The sequence below is a fragment of the Carcharodon carcharias genome, chromosome 31 (assembly GCF_017639515.1).
Source record: "Carcharodon carcharias isolate sCarCar2 chromosome 31, sCarCar2.pri, whole genome shotgun sequence".
Classification (NCBI taxonomy): domain Eukaryota; kingdom Metazoa; phylum Chordata; class Chondrichthyes; order Lamniformes; family Lamnidae; genus Carcharodon; species Carcharodon carcharias.
In genome coordinates, this window is record NC_054497.1 from 21,192,797 (window position 1) to 21,208,868 (window position 16,072).

The 16,072-nt window shown below is 49.4% G+C and overlaps 1 protein-coding gene across 2 annotated transcripts in view; it reads right to left on the reverse strand.

Moving 5' to 3' along the window:
* Nucleotides 1-3,616: 3,616 nt before the first annotated feature.
* The window catches only part of pick1 (protein interacting with prkca 1), a 42,619-nt gene continuing 30,163 nt past the window's right edge, over nucleotides 3,617-16,072 (reverse strand). For both annotated transcript variants that reach the window (XM_041178122.1, XM_041178123.1), the window contains exons 9-13: nucleotides 15,897-16,030; nucleotides 13,452-13,544; nucleotides 8,833-8,883; nucleotides 8,217-8,361; nucleotides 3,617-4,004 (exon numbers count right to left, since the gene is read on the reverse strand). In XM_041178122.1, the coding sequence (XP_041034056.1) occupies nucleotides 3,784-4,004; nucleotides 8,217-8,361; nucleotides 8,833-8,883; nucleotides 13,452-13,544; nucleotides 15,897-16,030 (644 nt within the window). In that variant the 3' untranslated portion in view covers nucleotides 3,617-3,783. The remainder of the gene's footprint in view (nucleotides 4,005-8,216; nucleotides 8,362-8,832; nucleotides 8,884-13,451; nucleotides 13,545-15,896; nucleotides 16,031-16,072) is intronic.

The following is a 16,072-nucleotide window of genomic DNA, read 5'->3' on the forward strand; positions in this document are numbered from 1 at the left end:
TTATGGAATTTGTTTACCTCCCAAGGGGCAAGAGCTCCACTTGGCACAAAAAAACAAATATGGATGATGAAAGAGGTAAGGGCCAACATAAAACTAAAAGATAAAGCTTAAAAGAAAGCAATAAATAGCATCAAGAACAGCAAAGGGTGGCAAATCAGAGATTAAGAGGCAATGTTCCTTGTTGTTGTGCAAGACCCTGTTTTTTCTGTGTGTGGTCCTGCACATATTTCACACAGCACAAGACCCACAGGGGACCTTTCAGATTATTGTGCAGCCACACACAGTCAAACAACTTAGGGGAACATAGGTAAGAACTACAATAAAAAGAATCACAAAAAGAAACTTGAAAGGGACATCAAAGTCAAATAACGTCCTCACAAAAAACAATTACAGATATCTTAGAGAAAAAAAGAGGATGGTCAGGAACAACATGGGCTCCTTAAAAACACAATGAAAATAAATAAATGGTGGACATATTAAATAATTACTTTTGTCTTAATATTTGCAGTTAAGGAAGAGGTCAGCATCACAGACTTCACAATCAAAAGTAATTTTGGATCAGGGACAGGGACTCGATATAACTAACAAAAGCAAATGAACAGTAATGAAGAAAGCAAAGGCACAAATGAGTGATAAACCCCCAGATGTTTTTCAGCTCAGCTTTTTAAAAGGAGGGGTAGGTGACTACAATACAGGTACCCAATTCAGAAATCACTCCTTTTGATTGGAAAATTGTGCATGTCGCTCCACTATTTAACAGGTGATAAAGGGAAACCATAAGAGCCATAGCATATAGGAGCATGAATAGGTTATAAGTCTCTTCATAAAAACAAAAAACTGCGGATGCTGGAAATCCAAAATAAAAACAGAATTACCTGGAAAAACTCAGCAGGTCTGGCAGCATCGGCGGAGAAGAAAAGAGTTGACGTTTTGAGTCCTCATGACCCTTCGACAGAACTAGTTCTGTCGAAGGGTCATGAGGACTCGAAACGTCAACTCTTTTCTTCTCCGCCGATGCTGCCAGACCTGCTGAGTTTTTCCAGGTAATTCTGTTTTTGTTATAAGTCTCTTCAGCCTGCTCTGCCATTCAATAAGATCCTTGCTGATTTTCAAACTCAATATCACTTTCCTGCCTGATCCCCAAATCCTTGATTTCCTTAGATTCCAAGGATCTAACTACTCTGAGCTCTGAATGTACTCATTGACTGAGCATCCACAGCTCTCTGGGATAGAGGATTCCAAAGATTCACAATCCTCTGAAAGAAATTTCTCTTAATGGCTGACTCCTATTCCTGAGACTATGCCCCCTAGATCTACACTCTTATGTCAGGGGTAACTCCAGGAAATACCCTGTCAAGCCCTCTCAAAGTCTTTTGTTTGAATGGAGATCACCTCTCATTCTCTTAAACTCCAGGTAGTTGAGGCCCACTTTACTCAATCTTTCCAAATATGACAATCCTTTCATCCTAGGAATCAATCAAGTGAACTTTTGTTGTAACTGCTCTAAGGCATGTTTATCCTTCTTTAGGTACAGAGACCAGAACTGTACCCAGTACTTCAGGTGTGCTGGTTTCAATGGCCTGTACAACTGCAACAAGACTTCCTTACTCTTGTAATCCCAAACCCTTTGTAATAAGGACCATCATACCATTTGCTTTCCTACCTTCCTGTGTTTCATGTACAAGGACACCTAAATCACTCTGAACTCTTTAACATTTAATAGCTTCTCACCATCAAAAAAAAAATTCCTACCCAAGTGAACAACATTGCATTTCCCCACACTGTACTCCATGTGTTACTTTCTTAACCACTCACTTATAGGGTCAGAGAGTCATAGCAGCATAGCAGACCATTCAGCCCATCTTTCAATCTCTATATATCCTTTTGCAGATTCCCTGTACCCTTCTCACAACTTAATTTCCCACCTAGTTTTGTAACATCAGCAAATTTGGATACATCAGTCAATTGCTGAGGTCCTAACAATGATCCTGTGGAACCCCACTTGCAACCTGTCAACCAGTAAATGACCTGTGCATTGCTAATCTTTAGAAGGCACTTTATAAGGAATTATAGACCCGTGAACCTAACATCTGTTGTCAGGAAATTATTACATTAGAGTCTATAACTAAGGATAGAGTGACTGAACACCTTGAAAATTTTCAGCTGGGGCATTTGTAAAGGCTAAGTCATTGCCGGATTGAAGTTTATGAAGAGGTGACAACAGCCGTGGATGGGGGAATGGCTATGAGAGATATTTGTGTGGATTTCCAGGCAGCATTCAATTATGTTTCTCACAAGAGACCAGGAGCTAAAACGGAGGGAAAATGATTGACCCGGGTGTTTGCTGAGCGGCAAGGAGACAGAGAGGAGGGAGAATGGGCAAGGTACTCTAATTGGCAGGATGTTTGGAGGGGTTCCCTGCAAGAAGCTGCGTCGGTGCCTCAACTATTCACCGCATTTATTATTTTTTATGGATAGTAAGCCACATATCCAAGTTTGCTGACGACACAAAGATGGCCAATATTGTAAGCAACGTGAAATCGATGGAGACTGCACAGCCCGGAGTATAGGAATCAAAAGAGAACACTCGCATCCCAGTTGTTTTCCTGGGGCAGAAATTCCCCCCGTCAGGGGGGTTGTGAGGGGGCGGGCGTGAACCTGATCTGCGCCCCCAATCGGGGCCACGCCACCATTTTACATGGGCGGGCCAATTAAGGTGCCCGGAAGCGCTGAGCACTCCCTGTGCAAGGCAGGGGGAGAGGATTCCCTGAGTCGGGGCCTGCGCTCTTTCTTGCATGCGTATGTGCGCGAAAGAGTGCAGAAATCTCTCTGAGGCACGGAGCTGCCTCAGGGGGATTAAGTTTGGAATGAAAGTTTTTACTAAAAACAGAAAAATTATTTAGACATGTTCCCTCATGCGACAGTGTCACATGAACTGGGACATGTTTATCAAATGCGTGAAAATTTTTAATTAATAAACCCTTCATGAAACCTCATCCCGCCCGTGGATGAGGTTTCATGAAAAATGGGAAGGCCGCCTGGGCAGTATTCTTAACTACTTTAATTACTTTCTTAATGGCCTTAATAGGCCTTCGACAGTTTGGCAGGTGCAAAGCCGACTTGGCTGTGTGCCCGCCAAACTGAAAATCTAAATGACGTGCAGTGACGTCGGGATAGCTGCCTGTCGTCACCCCGCATCATTTTACACGTCGGTGAGTGGCTCCTGCCCCCGCTCGCCGGCCTGAAAATTCTTCCCCTGGTGTTACACAAACTGTGTGGATGATCTGACTCTAGGAGAGAGGAAACTCTCCCATGTTTGTTCATTGTGTGGCTACACATTGCGACAGGGGTTATCATGCCCATGGTAACCAGAGTGTAAGACCCTCATTGTGATATGGGAAGACTGAGTCCACAGCTCAAGCCCTTCGGTAATAACGGGGTTAATATTAAGCTGAGCACTGTCCGTTTAACACACACGAGTACAGGGCAGAAGAAGAGGATGTCCAGGTAACTGCTGCTCCAAGTGGAACTCCACACCCCACCTTTAGAAGCTCAAACAGGAAGGATGCACTGAACAGGACATATTAAAACAAGCAAACACCTCGACACAAGGACATGACCATAAAGTATTTGTATTTATCTCAAGGATCTGATGGGGATTAACGATCGTGTACATTTCAGACATAAATAAAATAGGTGATCACTCAAACTATACATAGCACATTTTGGATTTGATTGTAGTGTAAAGGGGTTCACTTTGCGGTCCAGACAGGAAAATAAATTCTATTCATCATCAAAAAGTTTCTCTCCGTTTTCCTCGTTCTCCTTCTCATCCTCTTCCTCTGCTTCTGTGTAAATATCCTTCGGACTGTAGTTCAACATTGTCTTTGTCAAGTCGACCTCGATAGGAAACACATCAGCATCTTTTAAGACGGCGTAACACTCATCGTAGTACTTGGACATGGCGGAGACAAAGCGTTGGAGCTGGAACACGATGTCTTGCACTGAGAATTGGAATAGACCGTAATCAGGCTCGCGATAGAGTGAAGAGGGCACAGGGAGAAGGGGATGGAGGGAATAGGCAGGTTCAGGGAGAGAAGGGGAAATAGAGAGGAGTACACGGAACTGATCTTTGTGGAACACTACTTCCCACCTTCCACCAGCCTGAACAACTATCTCTAACCCTTGGGGCAGAATTTTACAGCCCCGTTTCAATGGGGACGGGGCTGTTATAAACCCCATTGACAACAGCGGGAACGTAAAATCCCACTGTGGTAAAATTCTGCCCTTCCTCTTTGTTTTCTGTTTAGCCAGCTTGCTATACAGTCTACTACTTGTTCCTTGTCTCCACGTTCTGACCTTACTCTGTAGGACCTTATCGGGAGCTTTTTGGAAATCCAAATATATTCTGCCCTCTAGACTACCCTCGTCCACCATTCTTGTTACTCTTCAAAGAATTCAACAAGTTTGGTCAAACAAGACCTTCCCTTTTGAAATCTGTGCTATTTATCAAAAGTGCAGTCTCTCGATTTTTTAATTATACCTTTGAGTAAAGATTCCATTAACTTTCCTACAACCGACATTAAACAAACTTGTCCATAATTCTCCTGATTTGTTCTATCTCCCTTTTTAAATACAGGAATCGCACCAGCTGTGCCCCAAGCCTCTGGCACTGTTTCCTTTTTATAGATATGCATTAGTATCTCTGCTGTTGCTTTGCTCGCTTTGTGTACCATGTGTAGATGCAATGTATAAAGGGAGGCTGGAGGAAGAGTATCGCAGGGTGGGTTCGGAGACTGCAGATAAAGACTTGGAGATTAAATAGGGATGGAGACAAGAGTGAGATTGGAGGGCAACTATGTAGTTTCTTTTGCACTAAAAGCCCCAAATTTATGTCACTTCAATCCTCATTTTAATTGCTCTAGTTTTCAGCGAGGAGGTGGTCTTGTGGCACAGTGGGTAGTGTCCCTGCCTTTTGGCCAGGAACTCCAGGTTTGAGTCCCACTCCAGGACTTGATGGCCAAGGAAGGTGCTTTCATAATGCAGTCAAACAGGTTGAGTATCAATCTGTAAATCCTTTCAACACTTGCCAATGATAGAGGGTAAGAGCAAGAGAGAGATTCCTGGTCAGCCATGTGATGCAAAGAAATTGGAACCTCTACCATCACTATCCAGAGCTCTAGACTATAACCAACATGTAAATATACAAGTTGCCATGGCAACTTGGACTCCTTGGGGGTGCTACTTGGCTCAGTTGGGTGGATGACTGGTGTGGATCAGATTAATGCCAACAGCATGGGATTCGATTCTATTCTAGCTGGGGTGGATTCAGGACCTGACTCCTTGCCCCACCCCTGGTGGAGATCAGGGCACTGTGGGTCAGATCTGCAGAGAACTGAGGAAGTTTTCAAAAGGAGCTACTGCCTTCACACTATTTCTTGTGGGAATTAGTCTAGTTGTTAACTGAATCAAGTCCTGATAGAAGGTTTCCCCCTTGTTCATGGACAGTCCCTGGTCTAGTTCCTTACTTACCTCCCTGAGATGGGCTTGTTCCACTAACTACCTTCATTTTGACTGCTCTCGCGGTTTAACTTTAAATCAAAACTAATTATGTTAAGGTCACTGTTTCCTGGTTGCTCCCTCATTCTTTGATTACCCAATTCTGCATTTTCTGGATCTGGAACCAGACCAACTTCTGTGTTGGAGTAATAATAGACAGAGAGCATCATAGGATTGTGGAATGGTAACAACACAGAAGGAGGCCATTCGGCCTTTCGTATCCATGCCAACTCCCTGCAACAACAACTCAGCTAGTCCCGCTCCCCTGCCCTATCCCTGCAAATATTTTCTCTTCAGGTGCATATCCAATTTCCTTTTGCTTCAGGAAGTTGTCCTGAACATTGTGAAATTCTTCCCTTTGCTTCCCATTACCTTACTGTGACCCTCTCTATCTTTGAGTAAGTCGCTGTTACTGCGGTTTGTCTAATTTGATTAACGAAAGACTTGCATTTATTCATTTATTTGGCACCGGTCAAGACCTCAGGACAACCCAAAGCGTTTTACAGTCAATGAATTGCTTTCTAAGAGTAGTCACTGCTGTAATGGAGGAAATGCAGCTGCCAATTTGTACACAGCAAGATCCCACATGCAGCAATGACATAAATGACTTGAAAATCTGTTTCATTATTGAAGTTGATTCATTAATAAATATTGGTCAGGACACCTGCGAGAAGGCCCCTGCTCCTCTTTAAATAATGCCAAGGGATCTTTTAAACTCAGTTAACAGAGCAGATCTCATTTGAAAGACAGTACAGCACTCCTTTAGTATTATACTGGAGTGCCAGCCTAAACCCTCTGGAGTGGGATTGAGTGATCCCACAACTGTCATGTCTGATGAAGGCATGTCCTACTCATAACTTTAAAAGTGGACTGCACGTATATAATGTTCAGGAACTGTCTTTTTACTTAAAAAAATGGACACTAACAAGATTGTTAAGATGGCTGTCAAGGATCAGCTGACTTTTGCAATTTCTGCACACACAAAGGATTAACTCGCGTCTGAAAATCCCTCTGGAAGGTTCTCAAATGCAAATGGGGTTCTCAGGTGAAATGGGACTGTCCTTACCAGCTAAATGGAACAGATCTAACAAACAATAGCTGTCAGATGTGTCGGAACCGTGAGGATAGAATATCAAGCAAGATCTTCCAGTGAGCTAATCGTAGCTGGTATGTTGGTGGGTTACCAATCATTCCTCCATTGTGTATCAATCAACCTGGCTCCAACCCAAAACGTGGCCCATAGAAACTGATCATGTGACTGAAACTGTCTTTTGAAAATAAATTCTACTTATCTCAAGATCCAGAGAGAAACTCAAATACAACACCAGCTGCAGGATATCAGCAATAGAAAAGACAGAAGACCATGCCTTTTAAACCTGCAGACTGTAACATCAAAAAGGTCTTCCCACCTGATTCCTATTCCAAGCCCTCCAGTGAAGAAACTTGATCTCTTGGTAAGGGGAAACTACAAGTAACTAACTTTGCGACCTTCTGAATATCCATTTCTTCGTGGGAATCCTACAATAATTGCTGATACATGACTACAGTTACTAAAACCACCTGATCCAGAAAGAGGTTGACATTGTGGTGATGTCACTGGACTAGTAATCCAGAGGCCCAGGCTAATGGTCTGAGGACATGAGTTCAAATCCCACTATGGCAGCTGGTGGAATTTCAATTCAATTAATACATTTGGAATATAAAGCTATATCAGTCATGGTGATCATGAACCGATCATCGATTGCTGTAAAAACCCAACTTGTTCACTAATGTCCTTTAGGGAAGGAAATCTGCTAGCCTGGTCTATCCTATATGCCCCCTGAAATGGCCTAGCAAGCCACTCAGTTCAAGGGCAGTAAGGGGTGGACAACAAATGTTGCCATTTTCAGCGACGCCCATACCCCATGAAAGAACAAAGAAAAAGAAATCTATCCTTTCGGAGCGAAAATGCTACCCGCAGTGACAGCTTTTCCTAAGACAAGCCAAACAAATAAATTAGGAACAAAAACAAAAATACCTGGAAAAACTCAGCAGGTCTGGCAGTATCTGCGGAGAGGAACGCAATCAACGTTCTGAATCTGAATGACCCTTCAACTGAACTTTATTTTGTTTACAACTTGTAAAAGTGCGCTATTTTCTTCAACTGTATCTTTCTTGTGTGTGTGTGTGTGTGTGTGTGTGTGTGTGTGTGTGTGCGTGTGCACTCGCCTGCATGTGTGAATGAGGTAGCATTTAGACTTTTGGGGTGAATGTGTGAATAAATAATCCTCTTTATTTAAACCCAGGAAAGCTTGCTGCTGTTATTAAAATTGACCACGCACACCAGGGACTAAGAAAGACGTATCTTCCTCTCAAATCCACACTGATTACGGACAGAAAGGGTACAAGAGTTTCGGTTCTCTTCTGACCCAGACCATAACACAACATTCTGACTCAGCAGTGAGGGAGTGACCAACTGTTACTACTGTCCTACACCTCTAGTAAAAGGCCCCAGAGAACCACACCTGACCCAACACTGACCCAGCACTGCTCACTGACCTAGCACTGCCACAACCCTTGACCCCACTGTTCACCTCACCTGGAACTGCCACAACTGGCACAAGAGAGCCTACAAGTCCTGAGTGTACAAATTTGCCAAGAAGCAAGTTAAAACTAACCATGTTTTTGGTCCAAAAGTTCAATTTTTTCCAGAACGTCTTTCCTCATCTTGGCGAAACGTGCTCGGGCCTCCTGCCGACATCGGAGGATCAAACGATATTCATAGTTTCCAGTGCCGACTCGGTATAGAGGTTCCTGCAGAGCCTGAAGACAGGAAACAAGCAGAGAGAGAGAGAGAGAGAGAGAGAGAGAAAGGTTAAACAAGGCAGCACAGAGTATAATGGACATCAATCATTCAGACTCAGCCACAGGAGCACAGTCTCTGGTTAAAAATAGACGGGGGTGGGGAGCCAGTGGTTTAGCGTGCAAGGGAGGCCTCCCAACCCAGTGTATGAGGCCCCTCCCTCCCAGTGCCCTCAGTGTGGCATAAGCCTTTCCTACCAGTAAGTACCACCCCACCCTGGCGTTGCCTCTGAGTGTTATAGTGCACCATGCTCCAGAGAGCTCACAGCTTCACACCCAGTACAATGAGGTTATTGTTCATATCCCAGCCCATTCACAATCGGAATTCCCATCGGCTACATCTAAGTTGGAAACCTCCTCATCATTCAGATGTTCGCAACAAGTCAGGTTGGTCAGTGTGAACAGATATCGGGCTCCTCCGTGGTCACTCACTATGCAGCTGTATTCTTCATCATCCATTTCTTTCACCTTCAAACAATACGACTGCAAAAAACAAGAGAGACAGAGTCAGGGAAAAGCAGGAGCTTATTCCAAATACCTGCCACAACCCCACCTCCTTCTTTATTCCAAATCACCAAGGTGATTGACATATCTATATCCAACCGCAGGATGTCCAAAAGCACTTTACAGCCAAGGAGGTATTATAAAATGTAGCCACTGTTGTATTGTGGAATAAGCAGCAGAAAATGTTTGCACAGCAAATTCCCACCAACAGTGATGTTATAATGGCTAGATATCTGTTTTAGTAATGTTGGTTGGGGAATAAATGTTTGCTCTAGGACACTGGGGATAACTTCTCTGCTTTGAAGACCTCACACTGTGGGATCTTTTACATTCACCTGAAGGGGCAGAAAGGACCTTGGTCTAACATTGCATTTGAAACAGGGTACATCCGACAGTGCAGCCCTCACTCAAGGCTGACCCTCCAACAGTGCAGCGCTCCCTCAGGCTGACCCTCCGACAGTGCAGCGCTCGCTCAGGGCTGACCCTCCGACAGTGCAGGGCTCGCTCAGGGCTGACCCTCCGACAGTGCAGCGCTCCCTCAGTGCTGACCCTCCGACAGTGCAGCGCTCCCTCAGGGCTGACCCTCCGACAGTGCAGCGCTCCCTCAGGGCTGACCCTCCGACAGTGCAGCGCTCCCTCAGGGCTGACCCTCCGACAGTGCAGGGCTCGCTCAGGGCTGACCCTCCGACAGTGCAGCGCTCCCTCAGGCTGACCCTCCGACAATGCAGCATTCCCTCAGGCTGACCCTCCGACAGTGCAGCGCTCCCTCAGGCTGACCCTCTGACAATGCAGCATTCCCTCAGGCTGACCCTCCGACAGTGCAGCGCTTGCTCAGTGCTGACCCTCCAACAGTGCAGCACTCCCTCAGTGCTGACCCTCCGACAGTGCAGCGTTCGCTCAGGGCTGACCCTCCGACAGTGCAGCATTCCCTCAGGCTGACCCTCCGACAGTGCAGCGCTTGCTCAGTGCTGACCCTCCAACAGTGCAGCACTCCCTCAGTGCTGACCCTCCGATAGTGCAGCGCTCGCTCAGGGCTGACCCTCTGATAGTGCAGCGCTCCATCAGGGCTGACCCTCCGACAGTGCAGCGCTCGCTCAGGGCTGACCCTCCGACAGTGCAGCGCTCGCTCAGGGCTGACCCTCCGACAGTGCAGCGCTCGCTCAGGGCTGACCCTCCGACAGTGCAGCGCTCGCTCAGGCCTGACCCTCCGACAGTGCAGGGCTCTCTCAGGCTGACCCTCCGACAGTGCAGCGCTCGCTCAGGGCTGACCCTCCGACAGTGCAGGGCTCCCTCAGGCTGACCCTCCGACAGTGCAGAGCTCGCTCAGTGCTGACCCTCCGACAGTGCAGCGCTCCCTCAGGCTGACCCTCCGACAGTGCAGCGCTCCCTCAGGGCTGACCCTCCAACAGTGCGGGGCTCCCTCAGTACAGACCCTCCGACAGTGCAGCGCTCCCTCAGGCTGACCCTCCGACAGTGCAGCGCTCCCTCAGGGCTGACCCTCCGACAGTGCGGGGCTCCCTCAGTGCTGACCCTCCGACAGTGCAGCACTCGCTCATTGCCGGCCCTCCGACAATGCAGTGCTCCCTCAGGCTGAACCTCCAACAGTGCAGCGTTCGCTCAGTACTGACTCTCCGACAATGCAGCGCTCGCTCAGGGCTGACCCTCCGACAGTGCAGCGCTCGCTCAGGGCTGACCCTCCGACAGTGCAGCGCTCGCTCAGGGCTGACCCTCCGACAGTGCAGCGCTCCCTCAGTGCTGACCCTCCGACATTGCAGCACTCGCTCAGGGCTGACCCTCCGACAGTGCAGCGCTCCCTCAGTGCTGACCCTCCGACAGTGCAGCACTCCCTCAGTGCTGACCCTCCGACAGTGCAGCGCTCCCTCAGTGCTGACCCTCCGACAGTGTAGCACTCCCTCAGGGCTGACCCTCCGACAGTGCAGCGCTCGCTCAGGGCTGACCCTCCGACAGTGCAGGGCTCCCTCAGGCTGACCCTCCGACAGTGCAGAGCTCGCTCAGTGCTGACCCTCCGACAGTGCAGCGCTCCCTCAGGCTGACCCTCCGACAGTGCAGCGCTCCCTCAGGCTGACCCTCCGATAGTGCGGGGCTCCCTCAGTACAGACCCTCCGACAGTGCAGCGCTCCCTCAGGCTGACCCTCCGACAGTGCAGCGCTCCCTCAGGCTGACCCTCCGACAGTGCGGGGCTCCCTCAGTGCTGACCCTCCGACAGTGCAGCAGTCGCTCATTGCCGGCCCTCCGACAATGCAGTGCTCCCTCAGGCTGAACCTCCAACAGTGCAGCGTTCGCTCAGTACTGACTCTCTGACAATGCAGCGCTCGCTCAGGGCTGACCCTCCGACAGTGCAGCGCTCGCTCAGGGCTGACCCTCCGACAGTGCAGCGCTCCCTCAGTGCTGACCCTCCGACATTGCAGCACTCGCTCAGGGCTGACCCTCCGACAGTGCAGCGCTCCCTCAGTGCTGACCCTCCGACAGTGCAGCACTCCCTCAGTACTGACCCTCCGACAGTGCAGCGCTCGCTCAGTGCTGACCCTCCGACAGTGTAGCACTCCCTCAGGGCTGACCCTCCGACAGTGCAGAGCTTCCTCAATGCTGACCCTCCGACAGTGCAGAGCTTTCTCAATGCTGACCCTCCGACAGTGCAGCACTCCCTCTGTATTCAGTGCCGTCCTGGGGTTGATGACAGCTGTGTCTGATGAAGCTGGTGGTTGGGCTTGTGAGAGGCATTGGGCTATTGATCCTTTCCAAGATGGACAGTAACAGTAATGAATCAAGGACTCAGGAGCTGTGATTGTGCAGGAGTGAAAGAGATGGAGGAGAACAGGAAAGATTCAAATTACTGTACTGGTGACAAGGTAGTGACAGAGCTGGCTTTACTACCTAGAGCTGAATAATGAACAGGTGAAGGCATACGCCAAGGTCAAGGAGATTTAACAGCCCCAGAAAGGACTGAGTAACTCGATCCGAGGAGAAGCTACAGCTCAAATACCAAAAACAGAACCCATTGCCCCATCTGGAACTATTCAGGTAAAGAGGATTTAAACTCAGAGCAGCGAGATTCTGAGCAGAGTGTGAGGAACAGAGTTGCATAATCAACAAGTAAGAGTAAATAGGAATTTGGGATTTATCTAGTGGGTTGTTTGGTGTTGTGTTTGTATCAGACATCGGTTAGGCTGCAGTCTGTGTATGATGAGCCTGTCCCAGGCTTTCTCAAACTGTCTGCCCACTCAGTTCTTACTTCCTGCTTCCTGTCTCCAGCCATCCACCTATCCACTGGTTTCATGCCCTTCACGAACCAATAGCTAGCTTCCTATGCTGCTGGCACAGGTACCGTTGGGCTGAATGGCCTACTCGAGCGCTGTAAGATTCTACGATTCCGTGAGAATCTTCGGCAAGATCTGCTGAAAATCCGCCATATCCCTTTCAACTGCACATTATCCTCCAATCAAAAAAAAGGAATTAAAATCAGACAACCGCAACCAGGCCATGTGGACTCTCTGATTGGTCCGCATCAGCTAACTCCTTCCATGGCGGGTTTGATGGTTCCTTTATGGAAGAGAACGTGGGGCTTTCCATCTTTTCTGCTTTGGGTGAAACTCAGGAGGACAAGCTGGTGGACAAAGCCTCACTGCTTTCCAAGGACTGAGTCTGCCAATCCTCCAAAGATCTCCCACCATGGCAGCTCTCAGGCCTGGGAGGTGGGGGCAATGTCATTGGCACAGTGACCCGGAGACCAAAGCAAATACCCTGGGGACACGGCAGCTGGTGGAATTTAAATTCAAATGAATATAAATCTATTCTCAGTCATGGTGACCATGAAACTACTATTGCTTGTCATAAGAAGCCATATGGTTCACTAATCTCCTTTAGGGAAGGAAATCTGCCATCCTTACCTGGTGACTTACATGTGACTCCAGATCCACCGCCAGGTGGTTGACTCTGAATTGCCCTCTGAAATGGCCTTGCAAGCCACTCAGTCCAAGGGCAATTAGGGATGGGCAACAAATGCTGACCTTGCCAGTGGCACCCACATCCCATGAAAGAATAAAGAAAAAAAACTGGGCCCTCTCCAAGGGCTGACGACAGGGCACTGGCTGGGAGGCTGGGTGGGCCTGAATCATGCAGTTAAACTGGGGGAAAGGACCAAGAGCAAGTTGGACAGGTCTTGAAGCCAATCAGAAATGGCCACCAAATGGAAGGAATTGCCTGCTAAGGACCATGTTCCAACACAAATATATTTCAAACCTGAGGTCAGGAAACGCCACAAAATATCTTCCTGAAAACTCATTTTGTCAAAAAGTATAAAACTGGTCAAATTCAGCCTTGGCCAGAGCTGGGAGAGCAGACTGAGGTACTGGACAGGGCTGGTCGCTGCTTAAAGGGACATTTTCAGCCGCTTGTTTGGGTTGTAGGTGACACTTCAGTTGAAGTGAAGTCTGTGTCGGCGTCTGGACCAACTGGGCAGATCAGAGTCAGGGTCGGCTGGGGTCAGGAGAACGGTAACTATTGAAAGAAGAGATTAGAGTACGTACCAAATATTCAAACTTGACATCGAGGTATTTTTTGATGGTGAGTTTGGTGTCAGGAATGGCTTTGTTAAGGTAAGTGTTCAGGTCACTCAGCATCTGCAAATCCAGAGAAGAATGATTAATTCATGGAAAAGAACACAGCTCACATCCTGGGCACAGACAGGGTGAAGAGAAGTGAATAACGGAAGAAATCAATAACAAATCAGGACCCCATTCCTCAGGCCGCAAAACCATCCGAGGTATTTCACTTCTCCATCCTAATGAATGACGGTGCAGGACGGGTCATGGAGAGTGGGGAGAGAGCACATTGGAAAAAATCTCCAGTAACTCAGGAGAGCAGTCAGGACAGTAACCAGAATGGGTATGGCACTGTGCCAGGGCAGTAACCAGTGTGGGTATGGCACTGTGCCAGGGCAGTAACCAGTGTGGGTATGGCACTGTGCCAGGGCAGTAACCAGTGTGGGTATGGCACTGTGCCAGGGCAGTAATCAGTGTGGGTATGGCACTGTGCCAGGGCAGTAACCAGTGTGGGTATGGCACTGTGCCAGGATAGTAACCAGTGTGGGTATGGCACTGTGCCAGGGCAGTAATCAGTGTGGGTATGGCACTGTGCCAGGGCAGTAACCAGTGTGGGTATGGCACTGTGCCAGGGCAGTAACCAGCGTGGATTCTCCTCCGATAACACTCTGTTCCAGCACTGGGACAACTAATGGCTGTTGTGTTGGTGTCTAACCTGCTCCCTCCAGGTTTTGTCTTTGCATTGTGTGGAGTAGGGTGCAACTTCTCCATTCACAGCAACACCAAAGAGCCCTTTGTTTTGGCCTCACCCTGCCCACCTGCTTAGTCCCTGCCCCGCCCACTCCCTGCCCCACCCACTCCCTGCCCCGCCCACTCCCTGCCCCGCCCTCTCCCTGCCCCACCCACTCCCTGCCCCACCTACTCCCTGCCCCGCCCACTCCCTGCCCCACCCACTCCCTGCCCCACCCACTCCCTGCCCCGCCCACTCCCTGCCCCACCCACTCCCTGCCCAAACTCCTTCTGAAACTCCACAAACACACCTGCTGTGTTCTCTCATTGATCCAACTGGCCACTTAGTCTATTAGATTGGTCAAACACTGACATTCAGACACAGTGTGAGAGGAGACACCAGCTCCCTGGTGACACAGTGTGAGAGGAGAGGCCAGCTCCCTGGTGACACAGTGTGAGAGGAGAGGCCAGCTCCCTGGTGACACAGTGTGAGAGGAGACGCCAGCTCCCTGGTGACACAGTGTGAGAGGAGAGGCCAGCTCCCTGGTGACACAGTGTGAGAGGAGACGCCAGCTCCCTGGTGACACAGTGTGAGAGGAGAGGCCAGCTCCCTGGTGACACAGTGTGAGAGGAGAGGCCAGCTCCCTGGTGACACAGTGTGAGAGGAGAGGCCAGCTCCCTGGTGACACAGTGTGAGAGGAGACGCCAGCTCCCTGGTGACACAGTGTGAGAGGAGACGCCAGCTCCCTGGTGACACAGTGTGAGAGGAGAGGCCAGCTCCCTGGTGACACAGTGTGAGAGGAGACGCCAGCTCCCTGGTGACACAGTGTGAGAGGAGAGGCCAGCTCCCTGGTGACACAGTGTGAGAGGAGAGGCCAGCTCCCTGGTGACACAGTGTGAGAGGAGAGGCCAGCTCCCTGGTGACACAGTGTGAGAGGAGACGCCAGCTCCCTGGTGACACAGTGTGAGAGGAGAGGCCAGCTCCCTGGTGACACAGTGTGAGAGGAGACGCCAGCTCCCTGGTGACACAGTGTGAGAGGAGAGGCCAGCTCCCTGGTGACACAGTGTGAGAGGAGACGCCAGCTCCCTGGTGACACAGTGTGAGAGGAGACGCCAGCTCCCTGGTGACACAGTGTGAGAGGAGACGCCAGCTCCCTGGTGACACAGTGTGAGAGGAGACGCCAGCTCCCTGGTGACACAGTGTGAGAGGAGAGGCCAGCTCCCTGGTGACACAGTGTGAGAGGAGACGCCAGCTCCCTGGTGACACAGTGTGAGAGGAGACGCCAGCTCCCTGGTGACACAGTGTGAGAGGAGAGGCCAGCTCCCTGGTGACACAGTGTGAGAGGAGAGGCCAGCTCCCTGGTGACACAGTGTGAGAGGAGACGCCAGCTCCCTGGTGACACAGTGTGAGAGGAGAGGCCAGCTCCCTGGTGACACAGTGTGAGAGGAGACGCCAGCTCCCTGGTGACACAGTGTGAGAGGAGAGGCCAGCTCCCTGGTGACACAGTGTGAGAGGAGAGGCCAGCTCCCTGGTGACACAGTGTGAGAGGAGACGCCAGCTCCCTGGTGACACAGTGTGAGAGGAGAGGCCAGCTCCCTGGTGACACAGTGTGAGAGGAGACGCCAGCTCCCTGGTGACACAGTGTGAGAGGAGAGGCCAGCTCCCTGGTGACACAGTGTGAGAGGAGTACACAAACTCACTGGTTTCACTGTTTTCAGAAGTCGAATGCCAAATTTCTCGATACTCCGATGAGCTTCTGCAAATTTGACGAAAGCCTCGCTAGCAGCAGGCTGTGGTTCCCTCACCCCAATAACAGAAAACACGTCACCAAAACCTGAAACAAATCAAAACATTACTCACAATTCCAGCCCCATAG